Genomic DNA, 12,726 nt, shown 5'->3' on the forward strand with positions numbered 1-12,726 from the left:
TGCATTGATGGGGCGAAGCTCCTGAAATTTTTACAGATATGGGACTTCTGGCAGTTGATAGAGCTTATCGATGACTATTTTAGGTATGAATTTGATCAAAATCGTTGGAGCCGTTTTCGAGAAAATTGCAAAAAACCCCGTTTTTGACAACATTTTCGCCATTTTAGCCGCCATTTTGAATTGCATCAGATCGAAATTGTTCGTGTCGGATACTTATATCGTAAGGACCTTAAGTTCCAAATTTCAAGTCATTCCGTTAATTGGGAGATGAGATATCGTGTACACAGACGCACATACACTCATATACACACACACACACACACACACACAACACACACATACAGACCAATACCCAAAAAACAGTTTTTTGGACTCAGGGGACCTTGAAACGTATAGAAATTTAGAAATTGGGGTACCTTAATTTTTTTCGGAAAGCAATACTTTCCTTACTTATGGTAATAGGGCAAGGAAAGTAAAAATCTGGTGTGGTACACTCACACAACTTTCCTTGCTCATTGAACTGTAAGCCCCATTTTTAAACGAGAATAATTCAGGGGAATAACATAATGACGATTGGCGGCAACATATTTGAAACTACGATCAGACTTCTGTATAATATACAGAATACATCATTATTATGTGTATATATAATTGTTTTCACAGTACTTTTTCCATTGTGTAAATTGTGAAATTCGATGATTTTTTTGAAAGTCGTCAGAACAGCTGTTCTACAGATGAAATATCTCGTCTATGTGTTATTTTTATGAACTACTCTACCTACCTAGCTCATGCACGAGAAGGAGGCTACAAAAGTCCATTTCTTAAGGATGGGGTGGACCCCCCATTAGTTTCCCGGAAAGGAGACTCATGCCAGTTGATAGAGCTGATAAATAACTATACAGGGTATGAATTTGAAAAAAACAATCAAGTCATTTTTGAGAAAATCGTGAAGAACATGTTTTTTTTTTAGTAATTATCCGCCATTTTTCTCAAGAATATTACGGAGCTCCTGCAATTTTCCCAGAATTGAGACTCATGTCAATTGATAGGGCTTATAAATCTTAGGGGTTATATCCCCTAAGGGGTTATTTAATCTATAGGGCTTATAAATAGATATAGGGCTATCCATGGTATAAATTTGAAGAAAATCGTTAGAGCTGTTTTCGAGAAAACCGTGAAAAACATGGTCTTTTAGTGATTATCCGCCATTTTTCTCAAGAATATTAAGAAGCTCCTGCAATTTTCCCAGAAATGAGACTCATGTCAGTTGATAGGACTTATAAATACCTATCCATGGTATTAACTTGAAGAAAATCGATAGAGCCGCTTTCGATAAAACCGTGAAAAACATGATTTTTTAGTAATTATCCGCCATTGTTTCCACCATTTTGAATTCAATTTTATTGAATTTCTTATTGTCGAATCCTCATGGTATAAGGACCTTAAGTTTAAAATTTCAAGTCAATCGGTTGATTAGGAATGGAGTTATCGTGTTCACAGACATACACACACACATACAACCACACACAAAAACACACTCACACACACACCACACACACACACACACACACACACACACACACACACACACACACACACACACACACAAAATCATGTCTTTGGACTCAGGAGACCTTGAAACGTTTAGAAAACTTGAAATTAGGGTACCTTAATTTTTTTTTGGAAAGCAATACCTACTTTCCTTACCTCTATGGTTGATACCTCCCTCGCGTTCGCTACCTTTTAGCTTGCCGCTCTGCTCTGCTCCCCACGCCACGCATCAACCAAATGAGTGGTTGACCCACCCGCCGCCAGGGTGCGCCTCAGTCGCCGCCACCCGTTCCTGCGTTTCTATTGGCCGAGCACCGCCGGCCAATAGCAGCGCAGGTGAACTCGGTGACTGTGAATAAAAGGGGGCTACTCAGCTACCCTCGATAGCACTTGCTCCCTAGCAGCCTTCCACTGAAGAGCCAGAAGAGACCACCAGCCGAGACCACTACCAGAGACCACTACCAGCCGAGACCACTACCGAGACCAGGAGCAGAGCAGCGAGCAGGCCAATGAGGGAACCACGGCGAGACTAACCGCAACCTGAGGTGTCTTCCTTGTCTACTACCCAACCGATGCCTAGGAGGAACCGAGCCGGCCGCCGAATCCAGAAGAGGAGGGACCTACGTCGGCTTCGCCAGGTGGAGGAGAGGCTGAGGCTGTACACCGCCGCGCCAGCTGCGCCCCAAGACTTAGCGCCCCAGCCTAACAACTGGCGCGCGGGTTGGGTGCCGAACCGACATCGGAGTGTGTGCAGCTGAAGCCTACGACCCTGCCTGCTCGGGGTTTGACCGAATGCCCCCTTCTAAACGAGGAAGTGGTCGAGGAGGTCCTCCCGGCGGAGATTCGGCACGACCTCTGGCTAGTAGATCACCCGGTCAGCCCTCTCCATAGCCCGGGTAAACCAGAGTGGAGACTGCGAACCATTGACTTGAGCCCCTGCCGGCCTGCTCTCGCACCAGACGGACCTGCCCGGGACCCTCGTGCGGCGTGGTATCGCGCCAGTCGACGACTACTAAACATCTAGCCTGCCTTGGTCCCTTTTAGGGCCACCAGCAACAATCTTGGTCCTTTTCAGGGCCACCAGCAACAAACTTGGCCCTTTTTCAGGGCCACCAAAAGCCATTTTTTCAGACAGTGGTAACAAACCCCTCGCTCGACCCGACTGACTAGCCCAATTGATGAACGAGCCACACCTTCCGCCATATCAATTATTGGCGCCTGCCAACGTGGGGCCACTCACTGTATGGAGATACAGTAACCCGTTACCACTGTCAAAACTTTTTTTTCAAACAAAATGTCAACCTAAATTTTCAACTAAATGTATGTCTTAAATTTTTATCTAAATGTATGTCTTGAATTTTTCACACAAAAATTCAAACTTATTTTCTTTCAACAAAATGTGTCTCTGAATCTTTCAATTCAGAATACCTGTCTGGGAACAGGCAATTTTCCAGTGGCGCCCATAACACCTGAACATGTAGCGACTAGAACCGGAGCCGGAGACAGTGGAGATACGACCACCGAAGATTCGATGCAGTCAACCAGCCAGCACACCGAGTCTACATTCGCCGGCTGGCCTGCACAGACCACCGGTCAAACCGACAGCAGCACGACGCAGCCGCCCGCTTCCACCAGCGAAACCGGGGCAACGCAGCCACCCGCCTTCACCAGCAAGCCCGCTCGACCAACCACCCTGCAACCCAGCGCGCTGACCGTCAACCTGCCTGCTCCACCGTCAACCTCTAGTCACGCCACTACCGCAACCAGCAACATGGCCAACTTACCGGCTCCAGCCGTCAGCTACACCGGCAACCTCAGCCAGCTGACCAGCATAGCGACCCTGCTACCGTTCTTCCGCGGCAAGCTCCATGAAGACCCCATCACCTTCATGCGACAGTGCACCGAGCTGCTACAGGGTCACCACATTCCCAGCTATACCTGGGTCATGCTTCTAAAAGCACAACTACAAGACGACGCCGCCGCCTGATGGAGAGACTACGGAGAATTCGTCACCACCTGGGAACAGTTCCGTGACCGACTTCAGGCCCGTTTCTCAGGAGCCCATAAAATCGCAGCCGCTCACACGGAATTTTATGGCACCACCCACAAACCGAACCAGCCAGTGGAGCGATTCATCCGTCAGAAGCTCCAACTACAGCAGCGCTTAGGAACCAACCTGGCTGAAGACGAGGTGATCGCCCTGCTCATCGGTCAGCTGAGTTCCGAGCTTCGCACCCTAGTTCGAGCTGCTCGTCCCACGAACTATGAAGAGCTGATCATGATCGCCAACGACCTGGAAACCGACCTCAACAGTCAACCAAAATATAAGCTGCCTCAACCTACGGCACCCGCAGGGCCACCCCATCGAGAGCCGCCGCCGAGGTTCAACTACAACCAGCTTCCTCAGTGTCATTACTGCCCAGCCAAGCATTTTCATCGCGACTGCCAAGAACTCGCGAAGAAACGGCAGGGAAACGGCGATACTGGAGAGACCCGGACTCCACCCCTCCAGCACGGAAAGTAGGAGTCCACTACACTAACGATGAGGTGCAAGACCCGCAGCGCCAGCCTCGCAGGTCACCACCCCAACTACAAGCGATAACCGTCACCAAACCGGCCAGCCAGTCATTCCTTGGTCACGCCACCGTGGATCCTGCCAGCGTCACCTAGCCTCCTTCCAACGTCACCGAAGACCCCTCGCTCTTCTCGGCTGACGGAGACTCTCCACGGTACCTAGCAGCCGCACCTCCACGGGCTATCAGAATGACCCAGTACCAGTCGTCACCCGGGTCACCGTCTCACAACAGCAACCGCATCCGGCACACCCTTGCGCGTCAACCACCCAGCCGTCACTCATGACCGTCTCACTCACAACAGATCGATCGCCTACCCGTCACGCCACCGTAGACCCTGCTAGCGTCGCTGAGTCTCCTTACAATGTCACCGAAGACCCCTTGCTCTTCCCGGCTGACAGAGACTCTCCACAGCACCCAGCAGCCGCGCCTCTACTGGCCCGCGAGAGGACAGCATCACCAGCCGACGATGAGCGCGTCATCGACCACCAGCCTGGGGAGGAACATGCAACTGTGACCCACACGCACCCGCCACCTACCGGGATCGCTGTCATGGACGGAGTCACCAACACTGCCCTCGCCGCAGTCGACGACCAGGTCACCAACGCTGACCCAGCCGCAGTCAGCCACCAGGTCACCAACACTGCCCCAGCCGCAGTCAGCCACCAGGTCACCAACACTGACCCAGCCGCCATCAACCAGCCGGTCACCAACACTGCCCCAGCCGCAGTCAGCCACCAGGTCACCAACACTGCCCTGGCCGCAGTCACCGACAAGGTCACCAACACTGCCACCCCAGTAGTCAACAACCACATCACCAGCCCTCCGCCCAACCAAGCACCGAACCTAGCCGTGATCCAGATAGACGGACAGACTCTACCCCGGATCCCTGTCATCCTCGCGGGTAAACAACTACACGCTCTACTCGATTCAGCCGCAACGCACAACTTCGTGAGAGCTGCCCACCTCGACCACGGTACACGGATCCAACCGCTGAAGCTACCTGTACTGCTGGCCAACCATCCCACTAGCTGCGAAACGGCCATACAAGGACATCTGGAACTCCAGATCCAACAGCACATTCAAAATATTCCCTTCCTAGGTCTACCTGACCTACGCGAAGACATCATCTTGGGACGACCATGGTTTTGGGAGAATAAGGCAGTGCTTGACTTTGAGCAAGACAGGCTAATCTACGGCAAGAAGCAGCGAGATATGATCTTCTGGATAGCGCAACCACCAGTCTCAGTAGAGATGGACACTCACCTGGTTGACAAGTTACTAGTTGGAGCAGATGCCACCCTCCATCACCACGGCCGCCACCATGACAATTCAACTCAACAGCTCAGAAATACGCAGCCAGCGGCCTTACCGATACTCACGGGAGAAACTGCAAATTATCGAGTCCGAAGTTGCCGCCCTCAAGGAACGCAACCTGGTAGAAGCCAGTGATTCGCCTTACAACTCTCCAATCGTTGTTGTCCCCAAGAAGGACGGCACATCACGGTTCTGCATCGATTACCAATGGCTGAATTCCATCACCGTTCCAGCCACGGCACCGCAGATGACCCTACAGGATGTCATTCGAAGCCTGGGAACTTCAAAAATATTCAGCTCACTCGACCTACGGATGGGATACTGGCAGGTACCACTCGCACCCCAGTCTCGACCTTACACGGCCTTCACCACTCCCTACAGCGAAAAGCTACAATTTAAGGTCATGCCTTTCGGCCTACGAAATGCACCCAGCTGCTTCCAATCCATGATGAACAAGGTACTGAGTGGATACGTCGACAAGTTCTGCTACGCTTATCTCGACGACATCATTGTGTACTCGGATACCTGGTAAGAACACTTACTCCACTTAGCCAAAGTCTTTGAACGGTTAAATCTATACAATCTCTCTGTCTCAGCAGCAAAATGCCAGATCGGCCGCAAGCAACTTGAATACCTCGGTCACATAATCACCTCCGAGGGCAACCAAGCAAAACCGCAGGCTATCCTAGCTGTGACTTCTGCTCAACCACCCACCACCAGAAAGAAACTGCAAGAATTTCTCGGAGTAGTCGGCTGGCTACGAGAATTTTTACCCAACGCCGCTGACATGTGCGCCTCTGTCTGAGCTACTTAGCATGAAGACGCGATGGAAATGGTCACCAACAGAAGAGACAGCTTTCCACCACCTACAAGCATTGACCGCCAACATCCAACCACTCTGTCGACCAGATTTCTCCAAGACCTTCATCCTACAGACAGACGCCAGCAAGGTCGGTATAGGGGCTGTCCTATACCAAGAAATCAACAATGACCGTAAGGTGATCGCATACGCCAGTGCCAAGCTGAACCACACGGAACAACAGTATCACAGTAACGAACAAGAGTGCCTTGCGGTTGTCTGGGCAATAAAGTGATATCGCCCTTACCTGGAAGGCAGGCCATTCATACTCTGTACCGACAATAAGGTGATTACCTGGTTACAAACTGCAAAGGACAGCCGCGCCAAACTCACTCGATGGGCCCTGCTCCTACAAGATTTTGACTTCACCCTAGAACACTGCCCGGGTAAAGAGAATCAGTTCGCTGACGCACTGTCACGGCAACCCGACAATGAAAAAGTTGAGGAGACCAGTCAACAACTAGAACGAACCATGCCTCCCGACATCCTGCCAGTCACCAGTGAACCTGCTATGCTAGCAAGCATCGCAACCGAAACTGAACTGTTAGAAGAGATTTGGAAAGCACAGGCCACAGACGACCAGATCAACGCGCAGGTGCAACGATGGATGGAGATCGAACCCCGACCGTTGGAGGATCAACCGGGAACTGATCAAGTATTCCTCACCAGTTACCGCCTACACAACCGACTCTGGGAGAAGAAGACACATGACGGTTGGCGAATAGTCATACCGCCCAACTTTCGCACCCAGCTACTGTTCCGCTATCACAACGATGATCTAATGGGACATCCAGGCTACGCCGAAACCTACCGAAACATCGCTACATACTACACTTGGCCCCGTATGAAGGCGCAGATAACCGCGTACATACAAAATGGCCTGCTGTGTAGCTGCTCAAAAGCATACAACCGGAATCACGAACCTACGCAACGACCGCGACGGTCTACTAGACCATGGGAAACCGTATGTCTCGATCTGATGGGCCCCTACCCACTCTCCAAGCGAAGAAATCGATTCATATTGGTCATCACTGATTCTTTCTCCAGGTGGATAGAAGCCTACCCGCTGCCTCACGGCGACGCCAACACGATTGGCCGCACAATGGATACGCACCTGTTTCCCAGATGGGAATACCCAAAAATCCTACTCACCCGCCTAGCACCCAGATAGAAGGGACCATATACGGTCGCCCACAACCAAGGAGCTGTCTACTGGATCACCCGTGACAACGAGACCATCAAGGTGTACGAGATTCAACTACGCCCGGCTCCAACCACCGACCAGCAACATCTCTTGGAATAACAACCCACCTGTTGGGGGAGACCCTTCTGGTCTTATTTCTGTAATTATTGACCACAACCCACCTGTTGGGGGAGACCCTTCTGGTCTCACTTATGTAAAATTATCGCCCAATGGCACTTTTGTATATTTTGTAAACATTGTATCTTGTTTTTTGCAATCAATAAATTCTCGCCATGGCTACCTCAAACGGGGGGGGGGGGGGAATTGATACCTCCCTCGCGTTCGCTACCTTTCAGCTTGCCGCTCTGCTCTGCTCCCCACGCCACGCATCAACCAAATGAGTGGTTGACCCACCCGCCACCAGGGTGCGGGCTACTCAGCTACCCTCGATAGCACTTGCTCACTAGCAGCCTTCCACTGAAGAGCCAGAAGAGACCACCAGCCGAGACCACTACCAGAGACCACTACCAGCCGAGACCACTACCGAGACCAGGAGCAGAGCAGCGAGCAGGCCAATGAGGGAACCACGGCGAGACTAACCGCAACCTGAGGTGTCTTCCTTGTCTACTACCCAACCGATGCCTAGGAGGAACCGAGCCGGCCGCCGAATCCAGAAGAGGAGGGCCCTACGTCGGCTTCGCCAGGTGGAGGAGAGGCTGAGGCTGTACACCGCCGCGCCAGCTGCGCCCCAAGACTTAGCGCCCCAGCCTAACAACTGGCACGCGGTTCTGGATGCGCGGGTTGGGTGCCGAACCGACATCGGAGTGTGTGCAGCGGAAGCCTACGACCCTGCCTGCCCGGGGTTTGACCGAAGGCCCCCTTCTAAACGAGGAAGTGGTCGAGGAGGTCCTCCCGGCGGAGATTCGGCACGACCTCTGGCTAGTAGATCACCCGGTCAGCCCTCTCCGTAGCCCGGGTAAACCAGAGAGTAGACTGCGAACCATTGACTTGAGCCCCTGCCGGCCTGCTCTCGCACCAGACGGACCTGCCCGGGACCCTCGCGCGGCGTGGTATCGCGCCAGTCGACGACTACTAAACATCTAGCCTGCCTTGGTCCCTTTTAGGGCCACCAGCAACAATCTTGGTCCCTTTTCAGGGCCACCAGCAACAAACTTGGCCCTTTTTCAGGGCCACCAAAAGCCATTTTTTCAGACAGTGGTAACAAACCCCTCGCTCGACCCGACTGACTAGCCCAATTGATGAACGAGCCACACCTTCCGCCATATCATGGTAATAGGGCAAGGAAAGTAAAAAGGGTACTTGGATTTCTAATATTATTTAATTATAATTATTCATTCAAGAATAACCCTAAGGAAAATAAGAAAATTTGATGGCGAATCAACCTATAGATATTGTTTGAAAATCCTTATTTTTGTCGTTTTCAGGTTGAAAACTGTGGAAAATCGTTGAAATTTGTGGGACGCAGGGACCGAGTCGTGAAAAGGTGGGGCCAAAAAGTAAATCTTGCTCTCATAGAGGAAACGGTCATGAAAAGCGCTTACGTCAGCAATTGCTGCTGTATCAATGACGTCACACGCGGTCTTGTACTGTTCTATCAGGCGGATAATTTTCAGATTGACCACAATAATCAGTTGAAATTCTGGTTGAAGAAAGAAGGACTTCTGCCTAATAACGCGTCTGTTCCGGATACTTTAATTCAGCTACATGAGTTGCCTCTAAATTGCAATGGTGAGATAATTTTTTTGCTGAGGATGATTCCATATAAGCCTTAGGATGCCTAAAAAGCAGTCGTTAGGTCATGTCAGAGGCCCTGAAATAGATTAGCTGCGACCTGAAAACTCTGACACCAGACCTGAGCCAGCCAGGTCACTCGATATTATTATTATTATTAGCTTTAGGATTGTGCATGAGTTATGAGGAGGAGGATGATGATGAGAGATGAGTGGACCTACAGTTTTGGGTGGTTCCCGAACCACCGGGAAGCAATTTTTCTCATGAATCATATGCAGAGGAGCTGGCTCAAGTGGTCACCCTTTCAACGGGAGTAGCAGGCATACTATAAAGTATAGTATACTATAGTGAGGCAGTGAAGAAAGATAGGAAACGTTGCCGATCCTCTGTCTTGTCAATGCCTTCTATGGAGGGTAACTGATACCGGTTTATTGATGTAATATTATCTGTAAATTTTCGTTTCAAATAATCAATTATATTTTATCAAGCAAGAAATTATATTTTTCAATGATTTCATAATGAATCTCTTATTAAATATTTTTGGTTTAATTTATTCTTTTTCTACATTCTTAGAAAACAATCTGGCAAAAGAGCAAAGTGAGAAAGAGATAGCGCTATCTGCTTTGTTGAATGATAGACAAGGATAGCAATACAATTGCTAATTAAACACTGACATTATAACTTTGACTTCACTATATAGAGTAATAATAGTTCTATAGAGTATTTAAATCCTCTTTGTTTCTATCAATAACAGCTTACACATTGTAAGTTACCTGTAAGTACCTGTACAGTATTAGACTACAAGAAAAATGTTATGAATGAGTATTGATAATATTATGATGCTATATAATTTTCAATAGACAATTTTGAATGAAAAATTTTTTTTAGGTAAAATTGATCGATCTCAACTGGAGAAAATTCTCAGAGAAACCGACCCATCTGAAACAAATTCAACTCTGAAGATTCCATTCAAACTACATCTGAGATATCTGTGGATATCCTGTACATCGGGTAGCGGCGTCGATTTTGAAGAAAAGAATGAAAATAATGATAAAATTGATGAAAAAAGCTCGGCGGGTTTTATTTCATGTGGTGGTACATCGATATCAGCTGTACAGTTCATCTCAAAATTGCACCAGTTTCTCCCCAAGGTTCCCAGTGAATTGTTGACTAATCTTTTATCAGACTGTACTTTTGAGAAATGTTGTAGTTTACTTGATGGAACAAAGTTTGGGGAAAATGTTGGGACAAAGATTTTAGGAAATGATCAGTCTGAATTTGGAAGAAAGCTTGAGAAAAATATTGAAACAAATTCTGTAGAAAGTATTGGAGCAAAACAATTAGAAAATGTTCCATCTTATCTTGTAAAAGATGTTGGAACAAAGCGTTGGGAGAATATTGAGTCAAAGTTTATAAAAAATGTTCCATCTAAATTTGGAAGCAATATTGAAACAAACCTTGTGGAAAATATAGAAACAAATTGTGTAGAAGGTATTGAAACAGCTTCCAATTTTAATTGTGAAGGGGTTTCTGACATCTCCGAGCCTATAATTAAAAGAAAAAAAGTTGAAATAGTTGAGAATAATGCTGATTGTGCTGTTTCGTCAGTGAAATGCAGAGGGAAACTTGTGATATATTCGGAAAGTGGACATGAATGCATAGAACTAAATTTATCCGAGAAAATCAAGATGACTATTGAATGGAAGTATTTTCTGAAGAAATGTGTGGATGCGTCTCCGACAGTGATAGCTTATAAAAAGTGAGTAAAATCTTACAAATATAAAATTGAAACTTACAGCTAATTTTAGTTCGAATAAAGAAAGTGAGTGAAGTTTTTAATACAAAATGAAAAACTTACAGCTTTGTTGAACCAAATATTTCTTTATACAAAAAGTGAAATTACAGCTAATTGGTAATCCAAATATTTCTTTCTACTAGTCCAAACTTTAAAATTATTGTAGTTTCACTTGAAATGCTTGACTGGCATTCTTGATAAAATTTTTGATTCAATTTTTAAGCTAATTTTAGTTCAACAGTGGACATTACATACTTCTACATACCACACGATATGTTTAAAACTCCAAAATAATGGAAATTAGGCATCCATTCTCAATTCTGTGAAAAATTCACTTGAAAAAAAACTAAGTTATCTAAATTTCCAAATATTTTTTGATTTGTGGATTCTTTAGTTCTTAGTATTTCTGTAATTTTCAAATCTATTCCTTCCATTTTTTCCCGAGGATGATGCCCATATAAGCTCCATGCTAATGAGAAGAATGATGATGACTCACCACATCTTTTGGTGGTTTCCGAACCACGAGGAAGCAATTTTTAAACTATTTTGCTTCTATCGTCACGTATCTATTGGTATGACAAGTCTCGAACTATTCAACAACTCTAAACTACTGAATCATACTACTCATAGCATACATAGAGAAAAAATAGCATAAGAAGATATCTCATTGTATAGGGCGTTTATGTTTCATATTTCCCTGCTAACTCAAGCCGATAGTCCCAGTAATAGCCTACTTCTTCGTGAAGCTATCAGATGCTGGTAGTCTCTCACACTGTGCCGTTCTTACACTCTCACCCCTACAACACAGTAATAATCGTCAGTAGTCGACAGTAATAAGCTTGAGTTAATAAAGAATCGGCTTAAAATTTTGGAAACGACCTATACCATGAGATATCTTCTTATTCTATATTATTTTTCTATGATATTACTTTCTCTATATCATTTTCAGAATACCTACTTTTTTGGTAACTCTCGAAGTTTTCAACAACTCTCAACGATGAAATCAAGCTCTAAGAAACATTGAACATTATTATCTATATTTGTTTCATTTTCAGAATACCCAACTCTGCATTTCGTGTATAATTGTTTTGTTTTATTTTATGTATTCATCTTTGTTTTTCAATTTGTTCTAGTGGAGCAACAGTGGTATCAGTAGGCTCTCATTCTGGCGACCTGGTCCAACTTGATTTTAACAGTGGACTTTTGAAATCGTCTTGCCATTTACCGGATAGAATTGAGTCATCATTGACTGTATCACATTGCGGAAAATATGGATATATAGGTGAGTTATGGTATCAAATCAAATAGTGTTCATTTCACAAATCATAAACATTTATACATCATACAAAAACAATTAACTTTTTGGTGATGGCTACACTTATTTATCTTGAAATTAAAAAAGGTGACGTTCTTTCAAATTTCTCCTAAATGGTTTGAAAGTTTTCACCTATCACCTAAAGAAAAGCTATCGGTTCCCTTCACCAATATCTTGATGGAAATTATGAATGGGTTCACTCTTTCTAAATAAGAACTCCAGTTTAGAGCAAATCAAATTATAATTTCATAATTTTTCAGTCATTTGAAAATTTCAGATTACATCAGAACAACCAATTACACAGATTGAACATGATTAGAATTACAAATAGGTAGGGTTTAATCATCTAATATAAGCTCAAAGATTTTCTCAAAACTAGAA

At 46.1% G+C, this 12,726-nt stretch overlaps 1 protein-coding gene across 1 annotated transcript in view; it reads left to right on the plus strand.

Annotated features, from left to right (window-relative positions):
• Positions 1–12,726, plus strand: part of LOC111062274 (beta-alanine-activating enzyme-like) — a 176,345-nt gene that overhangs the window by 142,509 nt on the left and 21,110 nt on the right. Inside the window, exons 8-10 of the mRNA XM_039422209.1 lie at positions 8,929–9,232; positions 10,124–10,994; positions 12,164–12,312. Of these exons, the coding sequence (XP_039278143.1) occupies positions 8,929–9,232; positions 10,124–10,994; positions 12,164–12,312 (1,324 nt within the window). The remainder of the gene's footprint in view (positions 1–8,928; positions 9,233–10,123; positions 10,995–12,163; positions 12,313–12,726) is intronic.

Source organism: Nilaparvata lugens, chromosome 2 (assembly GCF_014356525.2).
Source record: "Nilaparvata lugens isolate BPH chromosome 2, ASM1435652v1, whole genome shotgun sequence".
NCBI classification, from domain to species: domain Eukaryota; kingdom Metazoa; phylum Arthropoda; class Insecta; order Hemiptera; family Delphacidae; genus Nilaparvata; species Nilaparvata lugens.